Raw genomic sequence first — 27,933 nt, 5'->3', positions numbered from 1 at the left:
CTACACTGGACGCTTTTCGATGGTTCTGTAGTTCATTAGTAGGGGAGAGGGCATTTGCAATCTTAAAATGTGCACTAGGGAGTGGTTATATTGGTGTAAAGAGTTTGGTAAGCCTGAAATAGTTGGTGACTACAAACCAGGGAGCTTGAAGTAGATGTGCGAGTTCAGTGGTTCAACGTGCCGCCGAGGTGAAACCAGCTCTGGCTCGTGAGCATGGCAGGGAAGCCCTGCAAGGCAGAGCAGGGCGTTGCTCGACTGCACTGAGTTGTGCTGGATGGTGAAGCGGATCTTACCACACGTAGTGCTGGTACTGGCTAGGGAGCAGTAAGCCACTGGGACGAAGGTGGAAATGGCTGGGATTCTGCTTTTTCTGTTGAATTATCCCATGAAGACAACTCCTGATCATTGTAATGAAAAGCTTTGCTTTTCCCAGCTCTTTGCTATACAGTTCCCCTGCTTCCTTTGCACAGGTACTTGCAGTACCAGTAGTGGCTAAACCACTTCCAGTCACTAAATATTCTCATTTTGTTGGATTAGTTTACCACCCCATTAGTGGATCGAACTTGTTCCTGAGGGAGTCCAGTGAGCGCCAAGGTGTGGTTAAAGTTAGGGAAAGGGAAGAGCTAGCAGCTGTGAGCCCAGAACCTCGAAAGTGAGGTGAGAGGGGAAAGGAACTTTCTAGTTGGATGGTCATTAACTCAGGTGGATTGACTGAAGTGAATAGGAGTAAATGCTGCAAACCAGTCATTTGTGTAGTGTGTAGATCTCCTGTTGTAGAACTAAAGTGTCAAGGAAAGAAAAAGAATGAGTGTATTACAGAGTACCTGATACAGTCAGACGCAAGATTGCTGTCTGCCCTTGACTATTCATTTCAACCCAGCAGCAGATTCTAGTGTGCCTTTTCTGGTCCTTTTCCACCTCTTTGGCTGCTTTTGGCTTGGTCAAGAACAGAAGTTGCATTCTTTTGTCAGAATCTACTTTGCAGCAATTTCCCAGAATCTAGTTTGTCACTGCTAGAGCTAATGTTTTGACTTCCTATATTCCTCTACCTGTCAGGAGAAGGGCCAGAACAACCCTGATTGCAACATGAAATGACAAAGCTCTGTGTAAAAAGCTCTGAATGTAGCGTGATAAAGTGTGGAAGAACACGTTCGCTTCTAGGAAATGCGGAACTAAGAAAACAGAGTAGTTCTGATATGAATAAAAAGAACAGGAGTGTAGAATACCTGTAGCTAGTTTAAGCCATTTAATAGATAGTTTGTCTGTTTGTCCTCTGTTAGAAATGGCAAACTCCCTTTGTACAGAGCCACTATGTAGTATCAGGACTGTTGTTCAAGTCCTGTACCTGGGCATCATCATGACCCCTCTTTCCCCCCCCAAGCTTTTACATCTAGGCTGTGTCTAGGTCTTGATGCCATGGCCTGTGCACTGTCTCCAGAGTATTTGAACAGGAAGATAATGTAAATCATGCTCTGTCCATACTCTTCTGACTTTTATATTTTGATTCTTTCCTGAAGTCTCATTTCTGGCTGTAAAGTGTGGTATTTTCCTGCTTACACCCAGAATCTGTATGGGTAATTTTACTGGTCAGTTACTTGAACTGTGTAACTGTTCTCTTTGTTTCCTTCCACTGCTCTGATCTCTTCCATAAAATGTGAGTGACTCTTAAGGACTTCTGTAGGCCGTGCCTGTTGATCATCCCTTGAGTACTATCAGCAAGCATGTTGTCTGCTTCTGTTAGCAAAAGTTGGAATTAGCCAAAACTAATTGCTAGATAAGTACCTGCAAATGAGCACTTTTGCTTTCACCGCTGTTGCCTTTCACTGTTACAAATATCTGGTTTGTTATTGTAACGCTTTCTGTAAAACCATGGCTTTTTTTATACCTGTGAGAATCTTGACAGCTATCCATCCATCTTCTAGTGTGTAGACCTTCAGAACAATAGAATTTGTTCACTTCTTTTGTACTCCTGTCTGGCTTTATATCCATTGTTTCTTAGCATCTTACTAACTGCTCACTTTCACAGAACTTACAGCACCCCTTGCATTGGCTCCTGGGTTGTGCTGGAACTGCCTCTGTAGACTGTCAAGTAAAGTTGTGATTGAACCTGGCGAAAAAAATTGCATTTCAATTAAAAGTGGAAAGGAAGGGGCTGTGGGAGTGGAAGTACGCAAAGGAAGGCTGAAGAATTGAACAAGAAGATTAATTCTGAAATTTGGGCTTTCAAAAGATGTATGTGCACTGAATATGAAACATGCACCTCATTTAAAAATAAAAATGAATTTATGCCTTGGTTGCAGTCGCTTGAGAAAACAGAAGACTTTTGTTTCTATGCTCATTTCAGAGTAAGAAGACAAAGTGTGTTGGTTTTTTTGTGGCAGACTTTTTTAATTCAGGGGGATGGTTCAACACATTTCACATCAGAAGAACTTAAAAACTGACAGCTATTGTCGCAACCATCATTCCGGGATTCATTAATTGCCTATGAATGAGGAATGGATTTTTTGAAATACTGAAAGTGATTGATGTATGCCATGCTGAATTTGGCGCATATTTCATTACACCTGCAAAAGGGGGTACTTGGATTCAGGGGTATCTCCCTGCCTCAATCCATCACTCCTCAGGAAGGGCCTTGCAGAGGTGACCGAAAAGCCGAGGGAACAGGGCCTGCAGGCATCGGCTGTTCGCAGCTGCATGGGAGTGAAAAACATAGGGCATGAAGCTGGAGGGCAGCAAGTAGCTTGTATCTCCCTGCCCATGGCAGGGGGGTTGGAACTAGGTGATCTTTAAGGTCTCTTCCAACCCTGACAATTCTGTGATTCTCTCAGGGCAGGAAAGGAGGGGCTTAGAAAGGAGACCAAAGCTGCAGGAAGACTTTTTGGTTGCATCTATGAGGTACAGGAGTAGGAAACAAAATGAACAGAAGAAAAGAACATTTGTGATTGACTACCTGCTTTTCTTCTGTTACAACTGCTAATAGTTTTGGGAATCTTATCAGTGTTCTCTAATGTGATTACAAGAATAACTTTTCTGTTTGTTCTGACTGGAAGATACAAATGTAGTAAGCAATGGCTGTGTTAAAGTCTAAAAATGGCTTGTAGCTAGAGTTCTTTCTTAGGTAGACCTAGTTCTTAACTTCTTCCATCCCCCATGTGTGAGCATGTATCTCAGATGTAACAGATGCCTGGAAATCACTGTCAAATATTTGAAATAACTACTTGACTCGGTAGATGTAGAAATACAACTGATAGCTTTTTTTTTTTTTTCCTCTTCTGGAAAAGAGGCTGCAGGAGCTCCTCGTCAGGTTTTACCACACTTTTTGGAAGGACTCTGTATCACAGCAGCTGAAAACATCAATGACTTTTGTCTTCCCACATAATTTCTTAGTGCGTTACATCTGTCCTTGAAGTGCTGTTTCCCAAAATACAGTTTGTGATTCACTGTGGAAAAACCCTTTTCTGAAGAGTTTATCTAAGCATTGTAAATATTGGAAATATTAACTGCAAAGAAGTCTAATGTTATGATATTGGAGAAAGCTGGGATTCAGTTGGCAAAAACGGTTAAAATAGGAAGTTATGTATTCTTCTGTAATGGTCATTAATTTATTTTTTTTCTCTACCAGCAAAGTACTAATGAAAAGGAAAGCCTAAGTTAGGGAAAGGAGAATGAAGATCTGTGCATTTCAGCTAAGCATTGGCAACAAATGCTGTTTACAAACTGAAATGGATTGTACAGATCCAGACTGGCCAAAAGCAGTCAGCTCAAACTTAGAAAGAAGAGATTGTGTTTAAATGACTTAATCAGATTTGTTAGCCTTTGTAGACTCTTAATGACCATTCAGAGAGGCCTTACCTATTTGAACTTCCAAAATGCAGTGTGTGTCCTTGCCTGACAGGTACGTGTACAATATTATCTACGAACATTTTGTCTGTGAGAACTTAATCAAAGAGCGTCAACACAATCACGTATAAGGTTCATATGCTGTGAAGTTGCATCTCGGACCTCTAGGCTACTTGAATTAACAGCACAAGAGTAAGCTGCCATCTTTTTCAGTTTTTATTATTATTCAGACTCCACACAAAATAAACCAGTATATAAGTGCATAGGTAGAAGGATAGTGGTATTGAAATAATTTTTAAAACTCAATCAGCTTTCTAGCTGACTAGCTAGTTTTCTTAAAGGAATTATCTTATTTCCTATTTCTACTCTTTGAGACAATTTAATATTAGAATCCTGGGAGTACAGGTATGTTTGTCCCCACCTACTGTGGTTTATTTTGGGGGTTTTTTCCCTAGCTTTCTCTTTTCCTGAACTATTAAAAGTATTTTATTCAGAGGCCTTACTGTTGCCATTTTTGAGGAGTTTGGCTGTTGAATTTCAGGAGAGTATTTCATTCTTTATTCCTGTATATCTGCAGAATCCACACAGGAGGTCAAATAAATTAAATAAAGGAGACTACCTCTTTGCCGATCTGAAGTATGCTTATTGCAACAGCAGGCATATACAGTCTGAAATGCATCTTAGAGCTGAGTCTCAGGTTGTTTCGGACTGTTTGTGGGATTCCAGGAAAATGCTAACTCTGAGTACAGGCACTGAGAAACGTGGCGGTTCTCTGGGGAAATTCAGATTTATTTTTACCAAGCTCCTAACAGATGCTGATCAAATGTGTTGGACCAAAACTGGAGTGTCTAAAGTTAGACTAAGTACAGATTTAGGAGTCTTACTAAATGAAGAAATCATGACGTATGTTACTGTCTATCTTCAGCTCCCTTTTAACTTAGTGGGATTTGCCTTTGATCAACAGCCTAAAAGGTCAGGCATCTTTTAAATAGAATCACAATCTCACTTTCAAAGGCCAGTAAACTATAGGTTAGACTTTTCAGAGTCTTGCAATGTGTGGATATTATCTAAAATTGATTGAGGAAGGCAGAGAGAATAGTAAAACCAGTTGGTCTGCTTGAGTTTAAACTGTTTTTTTAACCAGATGTAGTAGGGGGACAGGGACGAGAAACCATATTTTGCCACTTGGTTTTGTCCCAGATTAATTTTCTTTGAAAAATACTGAACTCGTTGCTTTTTATTTCCCTAGATGTTGTTACTAGAATGTATAGCCTAGTAATGGCCAATAAAACAAATTTCCCATACAATGTAAAAGATACGTATTACAAAAATAAACGTGCTTTTGAGAAAATCTCTTGTCATCATCTTGTCAGCAGAACTGCGTTGACACATCTGTATAACATCACACAAATTCTGTTGACTTCTGAGGTCAGACTTTATTTTGTCAATGGGATGCAACGTCTAAGAAGTAACTTGAACTCAGCTGCTCCTGAGTGAGCAGCGGTTGTGTTATGACATCCATGTACCTTGTATATAAACATGCCAACTTCTGATGCTTTAGATGGACTTGGCAGCTTAGCAGGACTTCATACATTTTACTTAGCTGAAGCCTCAGGAGTATCCTCAGTGGGGAATGTATTACAATATGTGTATATACTGATATGCAATATAATTAAAATGAACTTTTCGCTCTATTTTAGGTAGCCATAGAATTATGTGTAGATTGGCAAGATGTGCCGCTTTGAATCCAATAGTTGACTTTTCAAATACATTTTTTCCTTTAACTTTATGAACTGCTGTAAATTCACACTAAATGGGGAGCCCTGTAGTGATACAGCAAACAAACTTGTTGAGGGCAAGACATATTATTAAAGACAGTCTGGTTTTGGCAACTAATAAACAAGCTGGAGAAGCTGAAAACCAGAAGTTAGCTAGCACGTGGCCAGGACAGAGCCCCATGTACTCGCTGCTTGCATGGTTGCATTGAGGTGGTGTTTAGCACGGAGAAGGGAAGGCTAAGGAGGAATCTACAGGCTCTTGCAACCTAAAGACAGGGCCAGACTCTTCTCAGCAAAAGGGGAAGAGACGACATCACAGATAGTATCAAGTGAATTTCGTAAGAGAAAATTCTTCATCATGAGAGTGGTTTTTTGAGCCCTGGAACTGGTTGCTCGGAGGCTGTGGAGTCTCCATCCTTCAAGACTGTCTCACCAAAGTACATAATCTTTGTGAATCTGTTTCCACTGCATCATGCACTGTTGCTCCTTCTGTATGAAAAGAAATTTTATTTTTTTTTAAAAAGAGAACAACATACTTGAAGTGTACTGATGCATTTGCCTAGGGTGGTGGTTGAGTCACCATCCCTGGATGTGTTCAAGTGTCGTTTAGATGGGGTGTTGGGTGATATGGTTTAGGGGTGACCTTGTAGTGTAGGGTCAATGATTGGACTTGATGATCCCAAGGGTCTTTTCCAACCTGAATTGTTCTATGATTCTATGATTTCTAGTTCTGTTATATCTTACTATGGGATCTTCTGCTGTGACATTGAGTAACAGTGTAATACTTGAGAGCTTTTGTCTCCATAAAAACTACAGAGCTTTTCATGAAGAATTTAGTAATGTGGAATCCAAAGCCAGCAGCAGCTCCATGCTTTCCATACTCATTGTTTATTCTCTTAAGATAAATCATTTGACTTGGAGTTTGCAGTAGTGACAGATTAAGCTGCCAGTATAAACGTTGTAGGATTGAGTATTTTGAAAGATGTTTGTGAAGGAACTAAGCCTGCAAGTATCCGGAAGCAGCATAATGTTGCATGTATTCAAATAATATTTTGCAATGTTCATGAGAAAGGGAAGTAAATGTTTAGAAAAATATTGGTGAAATGGTAACAGTTTATGATTCTTAATTTTTGTTTACTCAAAATAATTCTTGACGCATGGAGGTTTTACCAGAATTTACATGAGAAGTTGATCCAGGAAGTAGAAGAGGATGCTTGTGTTACTGTACAGCCAAAAAATACCATTCTTTATAATTGGGTAACCTTTCAGTTTTCTTTTGAAAGTAGAACTGGACTAGTGTTTTGGTTTTAAGTCACTGTGTTTGGGGGTCTATTCGTGAAACACTAGACTCAAGTTTTTAATCGAAATAGTAAGTAGTTCTCAGTTTTCTGCAAGTTATGTCTATTGACCACCATTCTTTTAAAATACTTTTTCTTTTGTAGTTCTCACTGTCAAGTTATCATTCTCTTTAGTACCACTGTGGGGACGATGACACAAATTTTGATGACACAAGTCCATCCTGGGAGATGCTAAACTTTCATAAAAAGGGAGGGGATTGCAACCGCTGTTTATTTGACAAAACCAGCCTGAGTTAGGTGAACCTGCACACACAGCCCAGAGAAATAAATTCATAGTAAAGTGTAGTAATTTTGGCAGTAGTACTGAATGCTGGTTATTTTTAATCTTAAGTTTAATGGATTTTTTTCCCCATGTGTAGATCCTGCAGACTTTTTGTCAATTCAGTTCTCCTATAACTTTAATTAGCAACATGTTATGCACAGAAAACTTGAGGAAAGCAAGTTAAAAAAAAATTTAAAAATAATATCTTTACCTAACATAAATATCCTTTGTGGAATTGACAATTTATGCATCTTGGCATAGAACTTGGTCTTTCTGGAGAGCTACGGAGAAAGTTCTGTTCCCTACTGCTTAGATGCTAGGTTTGTGACATCTTTGTTTCTTGTTTGTAAAGGTCTAACACATCCTTGGATAACACTGACATGCTTATGTATCATGAAACACATGTTCCTTAACTGATTCAGATTTTTGAAGCTACTCTGCACTATTTTATATGCTGAAGAAATAATTCTGATACAGATTTGGATACAGATCAAAATTTTCTTGCTGCAAAGGCAAAGTTGATGGAAACAAACTTTAAACAAAAATATATACTGATTATGTATTTGTATTGTAGAGCTTCGTGATAATGTTTAACTTGGCTGCGTTTAATAACTTAATTGGCAAATTTAATGCTACTGAATTATTTTATTTAAGAAAGTCAGTCTGTAATCAGAATTTATATACATAAACTTGATGGAAAACTAAATTAATCTCATACAGATGTTAAAAACACTTTTCAAATGGTCGCTTTTGCATGTTTATGGACAACTTTAACAGGGCAGACTTACTTGTGTTCTAACTAAAAAAAGTTTTTTGTACTATCTGGTATGAAAAGATAGTGCTAGAGGTGAAGGATGTGGACAATGAGCAAGGTGAGTTGTCAGATACAGGTGGTAAAAAGTAGATTTCAGCTTTCTCTTCTTGCATTTGATGTATTTAGCTTCCAACAGAATGATAAATTTATCTGTAGCACAGCAATTTGGCAATGCTACTCACGACATTTGTTGAAAATTGCCATCTTCTTTAAAGTAGTTTTGAATTAGGCTATTTGGTGCAGGTGTTTTGAAACTGACTTATGATTTCTTTTATCTACTTATCCATTTAATCTAGTAAAAAATTGGTTGTTTGTTCAGAAGGTTTAATGTAATGAAAGCCATTTCCTCTTTGTGTCCTACTGAAAAATTTGAACAGACCATTTTGTTCATATACCTGGGAAATTTGAATTAGTTTAGAATGCATTTTATTTCATGTTGATTCTGAATTTAGATTTCTGGTTTGGGCTGAGGCTACTACATCATTAAAACAGCTGCTTTTCCTTCATAGGCCTATGAAGAGTACACCAGCAAACTAGATGCCCTACAGCAGAGAGAACAGCAGTTACTGGAATCCATGGGGAATGGAACGGATTTTTCTGTCTCCAGTTCAGCCTCAACAGACACAGTTGCATCATCTTCCTCCTCTAGCCTCTCTGTAGCACCTTCATCCCTGTCAGTTTATCAAAACCCTGCTGATATGTCACGGAATAACCCTAAATCTCCACAGAAGCCTATTGTTAGAGTCTTCCTGCCCAACAAGCAAAGGACTGTGGTGAGTCAGTTTCTATTCACATACTTGTAACCTCAATATTTCCTGTATCTCTCTCCCTCTGTGTGCAAATGTTAATTTAGAAGCTGAAAAAATACCTGTGTGGAGGTCAAAGAGGTGGCACGATCACTATGTGTGCTCTACCACACTCAGTTGTTTTGATATGTTGGATGTTTTCTACAGGGCTAACCCAAATATATCCGTTACAGCAAGAATACAGAATATAAAACTTTCAGGAGTTTTATAACAACATAGATACCTCAATAAATTTTTTTTTTCAAATCAGCTTTCTTGGGTAAATAGTAACCTGCTGTTTTACAATTGTTAGGAGTGGGCAGGAAGCTCTGTTTCTTGAATTATACAAAATTATTGACTAGGGTCAATAAGAGGGAGAGTGTTTCCTGTGTTGTCAAAGTTACTAGCAGCAGTGACTGCTTTAGAGCAAGTACCAGCCTTCTGCAGCTAAGGAGAATTGTTTGGGGATTGTTTTTTTAGTCTTTTCCTCCTCACTCCCTGTGGTATTTGGTGTTGAGATGCTGATGCTACCAGGCCTTTTGTAGAGGACTGGCTAGGGAGGGACATAGTTGCTATTAGGAGGCACAAGAAGTGTGGCCTGCAACCCGCTCCAAAACTAGTGTTTATCAGTTTTGACAATGTTACAGTGATTCCTGGAATCATGAAAGAAGAGTTGACTTTTTTGCTGTTTAATTGTCCATTTTAGGTGAGATTTTTTTTTTATCAATTAAGAGCTGCCAACTGAAGAGCCTTGATAGAACAGAGCTTTAGAATAATACGCTGTAAACTGTGATAACATTAAATTAATGATAAGCTATAGGCTAAGCTCTGTTCCACAAGGCAGTGCATACTCTTCACTTAAAAAGGGAGTTGTGGTTCTGGAAAGGGTGGGAAATGGATGGGTAGCACAGCCAGTGTCCGTGTGGAAACCAGTGCTTTTTGTAGCAGTCTGTCACTGGACTGTGGCTGCCTGTGGAAACTGAGTTTCTGAAAAAGAGAGGAAAACCCAAACTGAGCAGTGCTGGGTATTGGGAACATGTCCTCTCCCTTCCCTGACTACTTTTCTTCCAGCCCTCCCTCCCCTTGCCCCACCAAACACAAGAGATAGTGACGTTTATAGGGGGAGGAACAGATTAAAGGTCAGGAGTTTTCTACCTTTTTTTTAAAAAAACCCCAATATTTATTATTTGTAAAGATGCTGCTAAAGATTGAAGCTAGTACTAAGTTTTCAACCTAGAGAATGCAGGTTTAATGTCAACTGACCACCGTGCAGATGGACAGCATTAAGCGAGGTGATGTTGTCTGCCTGTGAGGTATGGCTCTCAGGTAGTACCAACAGGGCGAAATCTGGAGAGACTGGTTTCATGTCTTCTATTTCACCCCCTATGAAGGGGACTGTCCTACAAGTTGTTTTTATTTCTCTTCTGCAATGGGTCACAGCATGTATCTTCCTGCATTGTTCTGTACATTTCCTTTTCTCTCTCCTATGTGTGTTATCTCATCCTTTTCTCTAAGCCGTTATAGTTTATTTGTAGTCTTACACTTTTCTCCTCATCTGCAATATTCCTCTTCTGCTCCTTTCCCTCTCCCCTTTCTCAACCTCTCCTCAGTCCTTTTATCAGAGATCTGGTAAGGCTTTTCTTGAATCTGAGCTTTGTTTTGCTTTTGAAGGAAACATTTTATATAAAGAATAGTTTATAATTATGAAATATACTACATCAAACTGATAGGCAAGATGGATTTTTTTTAAATGTTTTATTCAAGTGTGTGTATTTCACCGAGTTTAAGCTATTTCTGAATATACAATTCTGATGACAAATTAGGAAAAGGAGGCAACTGAATTTCAGTATGAATCAGACTATACGATTTTGGGCCGGTATAGAACTGTCTCGCCGCATCCGAGATGCATGTTTTTGCTTGTTGCTCATTCATTCTAAGCAAAGCAAAACAGATTGTCTTCAACCAATGCATCTGTAAGTTCTTAAGTAACAGTAACCAGCTCAGCTTTTTATGCTCAAAAACACGCATGAGACTGCTCTCCCCGACCAGTATTTCTTCTCACTTTTATCCCTACGCTTTGGAGGTTTTGGTGACTGCTGTGATTCTGTGATAAGAGTCGTGCTCATTAGGGGCATTGCAGATTTAACCAGAGAGATTAAGTTCAAGAACGCCAGCTTGTCTGTTGCCCCGTCTTGACTAAGAGTTAACATCCTCACTTGAGGATGTGCTGTCATTTGGTGAGGGAGTTGTAGCCCTGGGCAGTTCTAAGTGACTGGCAGCAGGGCAACAGGAGTTTTTCCAGCGCTGATGTAGATGCTCTTTCCTGGTTGTGGGAGGCAAGTGTGGTTTAAATTGGAAGTAGTAAGGGAGAAGCTCTTGCTAAATGTGTAGTTTTGTGCTGTGGTTGGGAGAAAAAAAAAAAAGTGGTACCAACAAAAAGAGTAAGGCACAGGCGAATGGAGGGAAGGTGGAAGTCCTTTTTGTCTTGAGGCTGGTGTGTGTCTGTAGATGCACTTCCACGAAGGAACAGACAGATGCCTGCAGATGCAGGGAGGCAGAAGCTACAAATACAGGATTGCTGGCTCAAGTTGGCAGGGTTTGGCTTCATATGCTGTGTAGCAAGGTGGAAGTCAGCTCCAGTCCTGATAGGAGAGACTCATTTTCAGTTGAAATTGTTATTGTAAATAAGAAATTGGAAATACATGCTGAGATCTGATCAGCAGGTAATGGTTCAGGCACAGAGCTGACTTTAGTTTTACACATTGCTTGGATCTTGTTACATTACTAAGTTAAAGTTTGGGGGTTTTTTTGATGGACCTAGCGTGTTATCTCTTTTAGACCTGAGAAATGGTGCTTATAGGAATGTCAAATTTGCCTTGGAGGTGAAATTCATTTCTCTAAAACTTGAAACAGTGCTCACATTACTGAGAAAGTCAGGAATTCCTTGTATGGCGACTCTGAATGTAGCTACTCAGTTTTCAACATTTATTGATTGATCCTCCGCATAGTCTGAAAACGAAGGAAGCTCAAGGAGCAAACCCAGTTCAGAAGGAATTGCAGCTGAGAGTGCAGTTTTAACTGCAAGGAGCAAGATGATATGGTGAGTGCTGAGATAACTCGCTGTAGCTCTCGTCCTTCATTCTGTTGGTGGATAGAGAAGTGTTACACGTGTCTTAGTCTTCCTTCAGAACATCTGGCTTTAAAAACAGGCTCGGCGTATGCACTTGTGTGCATTGACTGAGCCATTTGCTTAAGTAGTCATTGTGGTGGCTTAAGATTTTTGAGTATGGAGGATGACTTTGGACATGATAGATTGAAGCAGGAAGGAGATTCCTTGTGAAAATGCAGGATACCTGCTATTAGGGCTTTCCCTGCCCAAGTCCTCCGTCTATATGGCTATTAAAGTAAGGATAAAATTTGTCCTACAACCAAACATGTACCTGGGAGAGATGCTGTTAAAGTTGCAGTGTTGCAACAAGCTTGCCCCCACCCCAGCCTTAACTGTTTTCAGTTAATATCTGCTTCTGAAAGAAATCTTTTTTTTTTTTTTTTTTTAATATCACAATAATACTTTCAGTCTCCACTTCCAGCCTCACCTCAGGAGGTGAGCAATCTTGTCAGATACTAGGGAACCTTTGGTTATTTTTATCTGGGAATGCAATGACAGTTCTTAAACTGACTTGATGAACCAAGCTCCTCATTTGTCTGTGATCATGCTCTGAGGAGGTCCCAAATACAACAGCAGCCTTCTACTTGAAAGCTGTTAAAAACGTAGGAAGTGGCAGGGGGAGGTGCTTACATTTTTGAATAGTAACTGCTTTGGTATTTGAGAGTTGTCTTACGTTTTTTGTTTATTAGTAGTATTGTTTGTGTCTAGAATCAGGCAATATGTCTTTTCGAGCTGACTCCAGTTAGAAAAACAACGTGAGGAAACTCATGGAGTACAAAGAAGTAAGACCATGTTGGTCAGTGTTAGTGAATTTTGATGCATTGGTAGAGTAGCTAAGATTAGGATTCTTTGTACATGTCATGGTAAAGCAGAGTGTTGGGTAGAAAGTTTTTCCTAATGTAGGAAATAGATGTGAGGGCACTTCCTTGAAAGCCAAGTGGGTAAACGGTGGAGCCAAATGCTGCGATCCATTAGCAGTTGAAGTCAGCATCTTGATTCAGCTGGCAAGGGAACAGGGTTAGAATGTAGCTTTTCTGGAAAGCAAAAGCGAGTTTTATCCTCGTAGTACAGAGAGATAAATGTGTATGACGTAAGTGAAGTACATGTGTTTCCTCTTTCCTCAGCGGCATGGTTCAACTGACAAGTTAAATGTGCTTTGGAAAAGCATTCTGCATAGATGTGACCAGGATAAGTCTGTGTGGGCGGCTGTGTTTTGTTCTAGGCCAGAGAAGAATGTAGAAATAATGAAAGTGCAGGATGGTAGAAATCTACATGAGATTGTCAGTTACTTTGCAAAACAAATCAATTAATGTGTTTCAAACTGTGGGTGGGGAGAATATAGGGGAAAAGTAGTTTAAAGCTAAATTTAAAGCTCATTTAAGGTTTGGGGTTTGGATCTAAATGGCTATGGGTGGATAGTAACAAAGCTGCTAATTAAGAGAGAGCGTTTGGATGGGGAAGGGAGATGAGAATTCTGACCTTGAGCTGTCTGCTCAAAATCTGAGAGGTTGTTAGATGCTGAGACTTGGTTTTGGTGGAAGGGTGATAGTCTTGAATGGGAAATGGATGGTGGTATGTCAGTCTGAAAACGTAGGTTACATTTCCCGGTGAGATTTCTGAGAGAACATGTGGAGCCAGAAGAGAATACAACCTTCTGGGATACTTAGGTAATGGTGTTGTGGATTAGGTATGGGGAGGTTCTGTTTGTTTATTTGCCAAATTATATGATTGAATGTAAGCAGAGTGAGTAAAGAAACAGAAGACACTCATACAAATGAATGGAAGGACACACACAGCTGATTTTTGAGGAGGGATAGTAATTCAAGGAGAATGAGGATTAACAACTGATCCAGAGGTATGGGAAGAAGCCATTAAAGATCTCAACAGGATAACTTCAGTTTAATGATAAAGGCAGAAGACAGTGAGAAAGTTTAAAATTAAGTGAAGGAATTCCAAGCAGTGAGCATAAACAGCCTGCTACGAGTATAAAGATTACAGAACTACGGTACTTGCTTATAGGACAAAACTTAAGCATTTTGGGGAAATGCTTCTGGCTGTATTTCTGTTTCTTCTTTAAAGGTTTGGAGCAGGGGTATTGTTTTTTGAGCACCTGTGTAAATTACCTTTTGCATGTCTTTGGGACTACCAGTTTTAACCTGGCAGGCTTGAGTTAACTTAAAAAAAAAATCCCCATTCCAAATGGCAGGGACTGTTGCAATTTTTTCCTTCCTTTGTAAAAGCTGACAACACAGTTAAAATTATTTAGAAATTTTACCTGTTAGATTGCTTGGTTACTGTAGACCTTAAGACTCCATTAAACATATGCTATGGATAGTAGAAGCTTGTGTTTTATCATAAGGAATTGAACAGGCATGATTATATGGTGTGTAAGTAGTTGTATTCCGTGTTAGTCTTTAAATCTGCTACATGCTAGCTCTCTATATTTATACTGGAGGCAATAAAGGCTTCTGAGAAAAGCTGTTTAATACAAGGTACAATAACAAATGGCTAAAACTAATCGTAATTTAGAAACAATTTCTCATGTTGTAATGAAGTCTAGTAAGAAAGAAGAGAATGAAGTGGAAGGGCTTCTAACTCGAGTACTTTATGAACAAGATCATAAAACTTGCTTATGTTAGCAGCCCTGAATGATTTTGATTACCCAAGAAATGTCTTCCAGCCAAGTGCTTAAAGTGTGGGAAGAAACAGCCTGAAAGCAAATGAGCAGTCCCGAATGATGGTATGCTGGATTGTGGAAAGTTAGAAAAAAAAAATTTTTGAGGTGTAGGAAATGATGGGCAGTTGAAAGGCATCAGATGGTGAAGGTTCTTGCTCTTAACCTGCATGTGTTGTGTTGCTGCCTGCTGCATGCCACCAGCTTCCAGAGGAGAGCTTTGCTTTGTGCCCTCTGTCCACCGTGATGTTGTCCTTCTAAGGGTGATACGGAGTCTCTGCTGCTCTGCTCAGTGAGTTTACAGGGGATCCTTTCTCACAGCTCCAGCACCCGCTCTCTTTCTGTGAGCATGAACAAGGAGTGGATTCGGTAGTTTTGAATTTCATTTCTGTTTGTAGTCATCTGAGTAGTGACAGTGGAACTAAGGGGGGAAAAAAATAGTAGCAGATGCTGTTCCTGCTTTGGGAAAGCTTAACAGCCTCCAAGTACTTCAGCTGTCTGCAGATTCTGGATAGGATCAAATCATTGTGCATTTTCACCCGCCATGAGGCCTAAAAGCTTACTATGGCAACTTCTAAACCGAAAGTAATACTTTGGGTAAAAAAAGAAGTTTCGCTTTCTTCTGTGCTCAGCTATAGGAGATTGTGTGGGTTTTGATTGGTCTTTGTTTTGCTTTTTTTTAAGTTTAATTCTTAATTAGAGGTGATTTGTTTAAAAACTCAGCATAAATTGGGCCAGTAAAGTTCTTTTCCACTTTATGTCTTGGTATGCTTCATATAAGTGTCATAGATATACGTGTGTTAGAAAGTTAATAAAAGTTGTCAAAATTCAAATGTGAGACTGGGTTTTTCAAATGGAGAATTTGTATTTTAAGACCTGCGGAAACTGTATCAGGATTGTGAATGCTGTGCATGGGTACAACTCTTATTGCAGGTTTCTCACTCTTATCACACCTTGCTTAATTAGTACATCTGCCTTTTAATTAGAGAAGCAATCATGTGGTCTTCTCTGCAGTTATGAAGACTGGAAGAATCGGATATTTTTACCCTACGTAAATTCTTAGCATAAATTAATTCATCATGCATGCACAACTGGTCGTCTTCAGATATTCTGTTTTTAAATCTGATACTTGATGCAGTTCTTTTGACTTAAGATTTGCATCTTTCTGGAGTTCGTGCTGTGAGTTTGTGCCTGAAGCTGACTGAGTAATAAGCACTGGATTTCTGTAGGCATTCAAGCTGCCCTACCAGTTTCACCTGTCAAGTATAAGGAAAATTCAGAGAAAGGATGTTCAGGCAGCTGAATAAACTAATTTCTTGCTTTTAGTTACACACCTGGTTTAACATGATTAGGTTTTTCTAATCAAAAACAATTAAAAATTCTCATGTCATATCAAACATGCAGCAGAAACAGAATTTATTTGTAGCCTGTGCCAATGGGTGCTTGCAAATGTACCTGGATGGGTTTGAATTTTATGCGTCATGTGAACAGACTGGTAGAGTGAAGTAAATGGTAGCTTACTTTGAAGTGAACTTTACTTAATACATTTTTAATTTTTTTTTAAATACTCAGATTGTCAGGGAGAACTCCTGGCCTACCTATCCTATTGCTGAAAGGCGGAATCAAATTAGAGACTAAGTTACCAGATTCTGTTGAGAAGAAATTTAACCAAGGAAGACCTCTCTTAAGCTGTCAAGAAGGAAAAAAAATTAATAATTCCTAAATCACAGCAGTTGTACAATGAAATGGACTTTGCAGCTGCCATGAGTAACCCTTTGCGTCTAGGAAGGCCTGAAGAACATGTCTTTGGGAGGTGTTTTGTGAAGCAACGTGAGCAGCAGCGCTCAGCAGTGCCGGGGTCTGGCTTGAGCTGTGGTCATTTTCTTCAGAGCAGCTCACAGTGCAGTGGCTTAGGCTGGTGACCTGTAAAACACTGCTGGTAACACAACAGCAGCGTTCCAGCTCTTGCTGAGCAGGGCTTGCACAGGGTCAAGGCCTTCCCCATTTCCCACTGCTTCTCCCAGCCAGTAAGCTCAGGAGGGGGCACAGCGGGGACGGCTGATCCCAGCCCATCAAAAGGATAGTCCATGCCATACAGCATCATCCTCTGCAGTGAAACGGAGGGATTTTTTCCAAAAGTGCTGTTGCTCAGGGACTGGCTGGATATCGGTCAGCTGGTGGTGAGTGAGTGCATCTGCATCACTAGTTTGAAATTTATTTATTTTTTTTTTTTCCCCACTTACTAAATTGTCTGTATCCTGAGCCAGGAGTTTTCTTGCTTTTGTCCTTCCAATTGTCTTCCCTCATCCAGCTGAGGGCAGAGTGAGCAAGCAACTGGGTGATGCGTAGCTGCCTACCAGGATTAACCCACCACGCAGGCTAAACTCAGTGTTGGATAAATTAAAAATGTGTGTTAGAAGAAGAATAATTTAATCTACTTCAGTTTTATTGACGCACAGTCATAGATTACAGAAGCAAACAATACTGAAAACTTGCCATTATAAAATCAGTGGCTTGTCATCTGGAATGCCTTGTGCAACATCCATCACTGCTTTTTAGGAATATTCCTAAAGTTAGGAGAGCATAGTAGTTTTTTAAGAGATGGAAAGTCTCTCCATAGAAAGTAACGATAGAGGAAAATACTGTTTGGTGTATGTTTCCTTTACCTCATGATGTACTAGTCAGACACTTGATGAAATGGAATGCAAGTCGCAAATCTGAAAACAATTAGAGGAAATGTTTTAATTTCGTGTCTAGTAAGTCGTACTTAAATTCATGGGTTTTTGTGTTGTTTAAGCAAGCTAACCAACCAAAGCTTTAATATTGGTAGAGAATATGTATGCTACCTGAAGATGAAAGTACCAGTTTGTTTTTAGAGAGGGATGGGAATTCTAGCAGTGCTGCAGTACAGGGGTTTTTTTGTCCTCTGCCTTTAAAGGATTGGGAGTGTGATCATCAGAGGCAGGATACTATGCCAGTGAACTCTAGGTGTGATCTGTTAGAAAGATTTGGTTTAACTGTTTTGTGACCTGTCTATCTAATGTGTTTGGGTTTTGGTTTGGAGAGTAGCCAGCTGACTTTGGAGTCACTTGAACAGAAACTTCGAGGTCCTGGGTTTTGATTCCCATGTTTTGGCTACAGGTATTTTTCCAGATGGGCATTTCTCTCAAGTCTGAAGTCTAAAGTCGTATTTTTCAAACTTTTTTTCTGTGAGTGGGTCACTGTTAGTCTTCACTTCTGCCACTGGTATTCACCCTAACTAAAATTTTAAATGGTTATCCTGCTGTCCACTATCACCATACAAACAATCGATGCTCTTCTGAACAGTTTGGGAGCCGTCTCTCCAGAGCGTGGAGGCTGCTGTTGACTAGGCACGGCGGGCTTGAGCCAGTGTGGTTTAGTGAGGTTATGCTCTCGAGCATGTTTTTCTGTGTTGACATAAACCAGTCCATTGCGTTCGACAACTGAGTACCCCTTAGTTGTGTTGGAGGTGGGAGTGGATGCTGGTAACCGAGGTCTTTGCGAATTAAATGGGCTGCAGCTGATGGAATGGGTAGCCTTGTGAAATGAGTAAATTCTGGTCAGCTTTCCCTTGGAAACAAGATTTAATGCAATGGAATTGCCTCCCATTTGTCTTACTAATGTACTTCATTAAGAATGTATATTCTTAAATGCTGCTTTCTCCTGGAAGTTGTTCAGAGCCTCCTGCCCTGAAATCCAGAACAGCTGTGTCTGAAAGCCATGTTCTTAATTTTATAAAGGATGTGATGTTCAATATCATCTTATGCCCTCTTTGCTGTAGAGAGGGTTAATTTTATCTGTTAGTGCTGTAAAAAGTGGCTGACTGATTTGGTTAAACATTTGCCCATCCTACCTAAGATGAGAAGCTAAACGTGGGTCTCGTGTTTGGATTATTACCAGGAAACCTAACATATCAGAAGACAAAGTTAGTTATCTGGCAAAAAGATAGCTTAGCTTATTTCTTTCCTAACACGTTGAATTCTTGGAGCATGTTGCTGGCATTTTTAAGTCATATAGGTACCAGAGGGGAAAAAGTGTGGGATCTTTCAAGGTGTATGTGTCAAAGTAAGTAAATCAGTACTTTGAAGTGATATTTCAAAATCCATGCTCCTCGAAATATTCTCACTGTTACACCCAGTACTCTCTTTAATTGTTCAGAATTTTTCTGAAGCTCTGCTGTACATACATACATACCATTTGGCTAAAGCGAGCTGAACTACAGGACTAGGTTGTGGAAAAAAGTGGAACCAGCTAATTCGTTGTGAGAGTTATTCAGAGTTATTCAGAGCTGTCCAGCCTCTCCACTTTCAGAGAATATTTTTACATTGGTTTTTGAAGTGCTGCTCAGTCCCTTCATTCCCTTTATTGCTGTAAAATACTGGAGACTACAGTGGTGTAAGGAAGCATTTTTAACTCACTGAGATTATGCCAGTTTCTGCTCTGATGTTAGAAAAGTGATGTAAGAGTTATTTAGGGATGTAGCCTTAAATTCCTTACTGAATCAGGAATGACCTGATTTACAAAATAAATGATTTATTATGCATTGCTTAAATGTTTGTGGCTGCGGTACTAACCATATATATTAACAATGTTGTTGTGAACGTTTATTGTCCATAGAAGAACTTATATGAGTAAAAGAAGTGAAGAAATTAAGTGCTGTAGTTTTGTTTAATCTTTCTAGATAGTAAGACTCTGCTTTGAGAATTTGTGGAATCTGGAATAATTTTCGTTTCCTTGGGAGTTCACATTTGCAAATTTGAGCATGTTGTTTTGGTGTCTTCCTGAATCACTACTTGCCTGATTCAAAGGGCACAAGTAAATTGCTTTCTCTGGTGTGTTATTAAGCTGTACACTGAACACGTCTTGCAGCCTGCATGGGCAGCTTCTGTGCTATTCCTTTGTATAGCCCCTGCTCTTTCATGCTCTTTGCTTTTGAAAATTAGTTGCTGAATCAGCTTTCAAATTGTTATAAAAACCTAAACCTTTTCAGATCAACGAATCTTAGGTATATAAGTAACTTAAGATATACTTAAGGTATATAAGTAACTTTCCTTCCAACACCTGAAGGGAACCTACAGGAAGGCCAGAGAGGGACTTTTTACAGAAGTGTCCACCGATAGGACAAGGGGAAATGGATTTAAGCTACAGGAAAACAGATTTAGATTGGATCTTAAGAAAAAAATCTTCAGTATGAGGGTGGCAAGACTCTGGAATAAATTATCCAGGGAAGCTGTGGATGTCCCCTCACTGGAGGTGTTCAGGCCAGGCTGGATGAGGCCTTGAGTCACCTGGTCTAGTTGAGAGGTGTCCCTGCCCATGGCAGGGGGATTGGATTAGATGATCTCAAAGGTCCCTTCCAGCCTAGGCCATTCTGTGATTCTGTGAAAATCCTTAGCAATTAGAATTTGGGAACAGATCCTCTAGTTCAGTAGCCTGAATTTCTAGGTGGTAACTGTTGTGAAACATATTTAGATTCTCTGAGTTATGAAACAGAGGGATCAAAAGATAATAGATGGATGTGGGCAAAATGGGTTTGAAATAATATTAAGCATTCTTTGTTTCAATAAAATGCAAACTTTGTTTGGTTTCCTGGATTACAGTCATAAGGTTGTATGTTTTACAGCAGATGAGAAGTTTTCTTATGGGGAACAGATTTTGTCAAAAAATGCTGATGTGATTTGGTCAAAATCCCCTGTGGGGATCCCGTTGAAACTCCTGACGGAATTGAAGAACCCTCTCTGACTCCTGCCTGCCCCGCTGGCACTGCCAGCTCCTGGCAGGCAGCCTGGGGGTGCTCGGCGGGTCGGGGGGCTCCTGCTCCCCAGCCTCCCTCCAGTGGGAAACTCCTACTTCAAAAGGAGCCTGTCTATTAGCTAGAGAAAAAAAATTGGTTTGATTTTTTTTTTTCTTAATATCACTCATTTCCCAAATCATTTTCTTGGAGCAAGATTTTTCTTAAACATGGCCATGATTTGGATGTGAGGAGATGGAAAAAGAAGGGGGGGAAAGATTGATTTTAGAGGGAATGCTTTGCAGGGTGTGATTTCTGCTTTATGCAGGCACTGCTAGGGACTGCAGGAGGGGGCTGAAGGGCTACATGCACAGATGGTGATAGACCGTGCTGTACCAGTCCAGGAAAATGATTAATCAATACTTACAGAGATTTATTCTAGCATTTAGTTTTTAATTTAGCCTTCTGTTTCTCTGCTCAGGAGTTCTTGTAAGAGAATGTTCTAATGTGATGCTGATTCAGGATCCTGTTTTTTTAAAAGTAATCAAAACAGTTCTCTAACTGTTTTTTAGCTGTATCTTGTTGCAAATGGCAGTGAAGAGAACAAATGTTCTAACCATGTTTCTAATTGCAGGTTGCATAAATATGGATTGGATTTTAATGAAGGGGACTTGGGAAAGTAATACTGGGGAATAGCGCAAATGATAAGTGAACAAGATGTTTAATGCACATTTTTCATAGTCCTATTGCACTTACATTGCTGTAGACAACTTTCACTCTGATACTTCCCAAGTTTTGAGTTTGTCTTTCTGACTATTGATGCAACTTCATAAATCTTGTTTTCAGCAAAATTAAAAATAAGAAAAAAAATATTAGAAATCAGCTGAAGTGGCATTATTCACACTTGCGTAACTGGTTAATAGGTTTGGAACTTTTTGTTTCCTGATGCAGACCTTTGCTTCATGAGATACTGGAGGATGTTGTGGCCCTTTATGGAGGATCACTACTGGAGGAAGGAAATGTCTTCTACTGAGCACAAGGCTCCTTCCCTTTTTTTCTTCATGTCTTTTTAAATGTTATTCAGATTTCCACTGCTTGGCTTTTCCTCTTTGTACTGCTCTGTTCCCTCACCTGGGTCTAGATTTTACCATCCTGGTTTCGTTTAATACTGCCTTGGAGTTTTCTGTCTAAGAAAACTATGCTCAGTTCTATGCTCAGTTCTAATGCTTCTCTTAAGCCGCCCCTTTCCCCTGGTGCTGTGTCCAAAATGAGACATGTGAGAGGTTGAAGCACACCAGAAATCCTCAGATATTTTAGTCAAATTCTTAATTTACTCTGTAATTGTAGATATATATGTTGGAGACAGGGAGAACTTGTCATTCTGCACTGAGGGGTCAGACACGTTCTTTTAGGGATCCTTGGCAGAATGATGATGTCACTAAGTCATAGTTACAATTAAAGCTTTATTTTCTTAACAGGATATTATAATTAGCATGGCAAAGGGATTTTAACAAGCAGAGTCAATACTGTACAGTTTGTAAGTAGCATAATACAGAATTTATAATGCACCTTAAATTATTTCTAATCACCTAGACCCTCTGCAGATCAGAAGATCTTCAATACATGGTTTGGTGTATCAATATAAAAATCATAACCTAGAGTCGAAATTCATGTGAAAGAACATGAGTCACTTCCTTAGTCCTTGGAGGAGGTGGAGGATGGTAGAGGTATCTCTGGCCACTGGCAGGTCTCGAGTCTCACTGTGAAGTAGCAGCTCTGGTCCAAGTTCACCCCTTAGGACTTTGTATTTACTTGGTTTTCTAGATGGTGCTCTGGGTGCTGTTACACCTCCCCGTTCTGTGATGGGGCTGTCACCACTGGTGGCCCCGGGTGCCTGAGACCTTCAGGGCCAGCAGGGGAGGGAGCAATCAGCCTGGCGCCTGGGAACCTTGAGGCTGGTAGGGAGGGGGAGAAGAAATGTTTAGTTTGTCTGCTTGGTTCACCGGGACCTTCAGGGGCTGATAATGAGGGGAAAGAGAACAAATATGTGACCCGCTCGGTCACAGAGGATAGCTACTTGCCTCGTAAAACAGTGTTAGTGACGCCAACCACACTGCCGGGGGTCGGGAGCAGGGGTCAGCAGCCACAAAACAACCCTAGGAATGAACAGTTGGCTTCAGTGTGTACAATTACTTCGATGGAGACTTAAGCAACAGAGAGCTGGGTTTCACAATGGAAAGTTGTTGATGTTGTCAGCATCAATATTGCCCCCCTCCCCTGCCCGGTGCTCCCAGGCTCCCTCTTAATACCAGTGAGAAATTTTAGTAACCATAAAGGTTGTTCTGTGCTGGAGGAGTGACCCACAAGTGATCGAAAGCCACAGTATTAACTGCTAGGATAGGAAAAAGTTACTTGAATTAATGGAAAGATGCATTAAGAAGTAATGGGATACGTATAACAAAGTCACTTAAGGCTGGATATCAAGATTCCAAAGCAGTATGCTACAGGATGATTTTTCCAAGGAATTAATAGGAATTATCTTTTTTTAAAATGTTTACATGTTGACCAAATGAAATGCACGTTCAGTCAGAAGCTTAATGGCAGGAAGATTGTGAAGCACAATATTCCTTTAATTTGGCTTTTCTGAGAAAGCATATGTTTGAGTTCTAGAAACGCTGTATAGTGTAACCTCAAATGGCATTCACACAGCTACTTGAAATAGACCTGCTACTGTTTGCTGTCGTCTTTAAGTAGGACATAGGGCCTCTAAATACCCATGGAAATATAAGTGCAAGGAGCAAAAACTAGGCTTCGATCCAAAGCCAGTTGAAGCTGATTAAGAGACTGCTTTTGGTTACTGAGGGCTCTGGCTTCGGCCACCAGCAAGCTAGAACTGAGTCTCAAGTGCTCAGATAGACTTTTCTGGTTAGCTGAGTCTGGGCGGTTTTCTTTGGATTCATGTTTGAAGTGGTGGTGTCTGGGATGGTAGGAGATGTCTCAGGGTGTATGCCACCTAAAATGTTACATGTTTTTCACTATGGAGTTCTAGAAATACTAAGTGGGTAATACTCAACACCTTAACTACACTTAAATCACCAGATTATGTATTATTCTGGTTTTATGGCTTGACACTATACACTGTAACCACAAGTATATCTAGACATGGTATACTTATTTTTGTAAGATATGCCTGCAGCTACTGTAGAGTAGAGACAAGGACAATATTTTGCGTAGTTTGCAGTTCTTGGGGTAGGTTTAGTGTGCTTCTCCGTTCTTCTCATCCTGTTAGATATTTAAACTTTTCAAGTAGTGAAACAGAAGACAGAAATACGTTTTTCAAGTGGGAAGTGCCTGTAGAGTTGCAAATAGGGATTGAAGTCAGAGGTGATGGTCTGCCTGACTCAGATGATTGTTTTACTTGTTTGCATGCTTATCTTCTGTTTTAGAAATAGAAAAGAGAAATTGTTTGCATTTTATCATAATCTTTTTTAAGTGCAGTCCAAGTTATTTCTTTCATTTTAATTTCACTAATTTTACAGCTTGGCCTGAACTCTTTATAGATGTATGTAGTTATTAGCTACCTGTGTGCTCTGTGTCCACTTTCTTCAAGTTGAGAAGAGTCGAAAAGTCACTTTGGGAGTTAGGTCAATATTTCATTCCAAATGTTGATAGAAATATAGAGCTTGTTCTCTCTTCTGAGCTAGGTTGCCTGTATACTATTCACCAATAAAAATTTCCACCATACAAAAATGATTTTGAAAAACTCTTAACATAGCACTCTATAAAGCATCATGAAAACTGGGTTTTGGCACTTCAGGGTCAAAATGTTTGCATCGGTTTGAAGGAGATAAAGTGGAACATGTCTTAATTAATTTATTTTATATTTGACCTTTAGGTTCCAGCAAGATGTGGAGTAACAGTCCGAGACAGCCTAAAGAAAGCTTTGATGATGAGAGGTCTTATTCCAGAATGCTGCGCTGTTTACAGAATACAAGATGGGTATGATTTGTGTGGTTTTGCTCTTAGAATCTCTTCTTGGAAGTTACCCAGTATGGGCAATTCTGTCCAGTGTTGTAGAAGGTATTTTCGAAGTTCAGAACAATGAGATGTTTTGCACTAAAACAATTTGCATCTTGTTGTCTAAAAAGAATGACAAACTCCTAAAAAATAATGTTATCACTTCACGAACAGGCATAACATCGAGTAATATGGGCTTATAGGCTGCTATGAAAACACTCATTAATCAAGCTTATGCTAACTAAGCAAGTATTGAATAGGTTTTGTTAACTTTTTGGTTTTATTTGACTTGGTTATAGTGTGTTCTTAACTGAGTGTAGAGCTCCTGCAGGAAAAAAAATTGAGTTTCCAGCCCTAAAAAGTTTGTAGATTATATGCACAAATGTAGCCGCCGCTTTGGAGCCGTTATGGAACAGGGACTTTGACAAGCACTTGATTTGATCAGGAAGTTATCTTTCATCTTGAAACCAAGGAACTGGCCACTGCTAGAGTCAACTGAAAAAGCGCATTTCGTTCATGTGGTTTGGCAGGGGAAGGCGTGCGCTTTCCTTGCTATGTGCTGAGCTGCATGTATTGCCTTGAAAGTTTCCTGCAGTTAGAGACCGCGGAGCAAACCCCCAGAGTGCAATTTTCTGCGTTGTCTCCCATCTTCAGCAGAAAACCTGCCAGGGCTTGTGTGCTGCTGCTAATCAAGGACTTATTTACACTTTAGAGAGAAGAAGCCAATTGGCTGGGACACGGACATTTCCTGGCTCACGGGAGAGGAGCTGCACGTGGAAGTCTTGGAGAATGTGCCACTCACAACACACAATTTTGTATGTACCGATGGGGTTTTTTTATGAAATGCTGAGTAGGGTTAAATGGGCTTTATGCTTCCAAATTCAAATTGGCAATTCTGAATAATATTTTGTATCTGTGGGATGTGGTGGGGGTTGCAAAAGAAGTTTTTAATCACAATAGCTTAAGTGAATTAAATAGAATTGTAATTGAAATAAGCTATGTTAGAGTACTTGATTGCCCTTAAAACTTTCGCATTTGGATGGAATACACCCTCTGAGATCTATAAATGTAGGGGCTTTAAATCAGCACTGCATTGCAGAGCTGTAATAACAATCTACTATTTTTGTATTGCTGTATCTATAAAATGTATTCTGGGCCTCCCTGCTGGCTCTGCAGTAGCAATTAACTAATGAACTAACTATTCCCAGAGTGGTGCTGACATCATCAATGATGCTAGTACACAAGTATGTTTTGACCTGATAAGGCACTAAGTAAATGGAGGCCACTAAACAGAATCCATCTAAACGGTTCCAGCTAGAAACAGAATCCTGGGAATTGTTTGTAACGTTGAGAAGGAAGACCTTTTATTTAAATAAACCCCCAAAATTCAGTTTGCAGATGTAGTTTGGCTGTGACTAGTTAGATGAAAGTCTAGTAGGCTTGACACTTTGTTATATTTTGATTATTTCATGTAGTAATACAACTAGAACGTGTGTTTATGCCAAGTATTGCTAAATTTGAAAATGAAACTAAATTTCTCCCACCCTATAATATGGGGATAACATATGTTCACCCTTTTGTGATTTTAAATGTCTCTGAGTTTCGGTAGTCCAAATTACAGCTCTCTGTGTAACCATAATAGAAGCCTGATATGTATAAGCCATATGTGTATTCCCAGTCCTGTGAGCATTGGTTAGAAATGTCATTTGGCTCCTGAAAAAATTAGATGATGAGATAATCTTTCAGCAGCTTTTGTTTTTATAGGATGTATCCAATTAAATTCTGAATGTTTGTCTATGGCATGATAATAATGCACTGTTTTGCTTCAGATTTGTTGCTGTTTTTCTTACTGCTAATCAAGAGAAGCATTAATTCCAATAAATAGTTGAAAGAACATTTTAATACATGAAGACAATTTCAAAAAGGAGACAACCTTTTTTGTAAATCTGTTTGGTATATAAAACTGTAGCCCCAGTATCAAAAAAAAAGAGGCCTTTAGGTGTATTTGACAGAGATAAAAGCAAACAGCCCATCTCAGGCTTAGAGAAGGACTCTAATTACAATTATTTTTGACGGTGTAGGTACGAAAAACATTCTTCACGTTAGCATTCTGCGACTTTTGTCGAAAGCTGCTTTTCCAGGGATTCCGGTGCCAGACATGTGGCTACAAGTTTCACCAGCGCTGTAGTACAGAAGTGCCACTGATGTGTGTTAATTATGACCAACTTGAGTAAGTAATTGCAATTGATTTTAAATTTGAGCCTTTTATTAAACTCACAGCTGTCTTGTGATAAATCTACAATTCAGGAAGTCAGAGGAGGAGCCTGAAAAAAAATACAAGAGTTTAACTGTTCCTGTGAGGCTGCATAATTCATATTTTCTCTGTGATAGCTCCAACAAGCAGTTCATATTTTTGTTGCTGAACTATGAAATGCTTTCTTTGAAGCATGAGTGGGGCGGCTGAGCACTTGACTGTGTCAGACAGACTTCTCATTGTTCATGGTGGTTGTTCTTAAATCAAAACTGCCTCTTTATAACGTGATGGCTGGAGCCCTGTTTAAATGTTTAGATGTGGGTTTAGATGCAGGTTCATTCTCTTCAACCAGAAAAAAATGTCAACAGACACTATTTTACTATGGTAAAATTGCAGTTGGTTTTACAGTGATTGAAAATAAATCTGATGCGTAAGAAACATAAAAGAGAATGTCCCAAACAGTCATGTGTTCTTGAATTTAATTATTGATCTATTTGTGTAGGTCTTTGATGTAGGTTAAGGATCTGGCTTAAACTGGCTGGGTGTTTGATCAGTTTCAGCAGAGGCTAATAAATCTCTTACAGACTTTCATAGAAGGATTCATTTAAAATGCTAGTTTTCCCACCAAGAATAAATTTAATTTCTGCTTGTGTTGATATTTATAACTGTTTCCGTGGGCATCTCCAGAGTTTGTGCTTGGGGCTTATGGATAACATAGTTCTATCCATTTGACATTTGTTTTTTGGCATGGCATCAGTGCAAACACTAAGTTTGTGTACTCAACATATAAGTTTTGCGTTCTTGAGGAACCAGATGTTTGCCATTTCAACTGAAAGATTAAGAAATTACTTTTTGCAAAGGTGTGTTTAGGGCATGATGTTTTGATCCTTTTTCAAGTAAATATAATATTATTTTTAACAAATCTTGCAGATTGATGTTTTAATGCAGTCTTATTTTTAAATTTATAATTTTCATCAGTGAGAGATGTTGGGTTTGTTTTGTTTGTTTGTTTGGAGTTTTTTCAATCTTTGTTATGTTGTGAAACTGCTGGGTTTTGCACGAGTTAGGTTGGTTCTGTTTTGTTCTTGCCTCACAGTTTGCTGTTTGTCTCCAAGTTCTTTGAACATCACCCCATACCACAGGAGGAGGCCTCCTTAGGAGAGACCACCCCAGCATCTGGATCGTACCCCTCAGCGCCCCCCTCAGATTCTGTTGGGTATGACCTTATTC

At 39.5% G+C, this 27,933-nt stretch overlaps 1 protein-coding gene across 2 annotated transcripts in view; it reads left to right on the top strand.

The window, feature by feature from the left end:
- Nucleotides 1-27,933, top strand: part of BRAF (B-Raf proto-oncogene, serine/threonine kinase) — a 61,518-nt gene that overhangs the window by 1,224 nt on the left and 32,361 nt on the right. For both annotated transcript variants that reach the window (XM_009868364.1, XM_009868363.1), the window contains exons 2-6: nt 8,562-8,825; nt 24,328-24,431; nt 25,162-25,264; nt 26,531-26,679; nt 27,800-27,919. In XM_009868364.1, coding sequence (XP_009866666.1) covers nt 8,562-8,825; nt 24,328-24,431; nt 25,162-25,264; nt 26,531-26,679; nt 27,800-27,919 — 740 coding nt within the window. The remainder of the gene's footprint in view (nt 1-8,561; nt 8,826-24,327; nt 24,432-25,161; nt 25,265-26,530; nt 26,680-27,799; nt 27,920-27,933) is intronic.

The sequence above is a fragment of the Apaloderma vittatum genome, unplaced genomic scaffold (genome assembly GCF_000703405.1).
Source record: "Apaloderma vittatum isolate BGI_N311 unplaced genomic scaffold, ASM70340v1 scaffold16744, whole genome shotgun sequence".
NCBI lineage: Eukaryota > Metazoa > Chordata > Aves > Trogoniformes > Trogonidae > Apaloderma > Apaloderma vittatum.
This window is presented reverse-complemented; position numbering and strand designations above follow the sequence as displayed.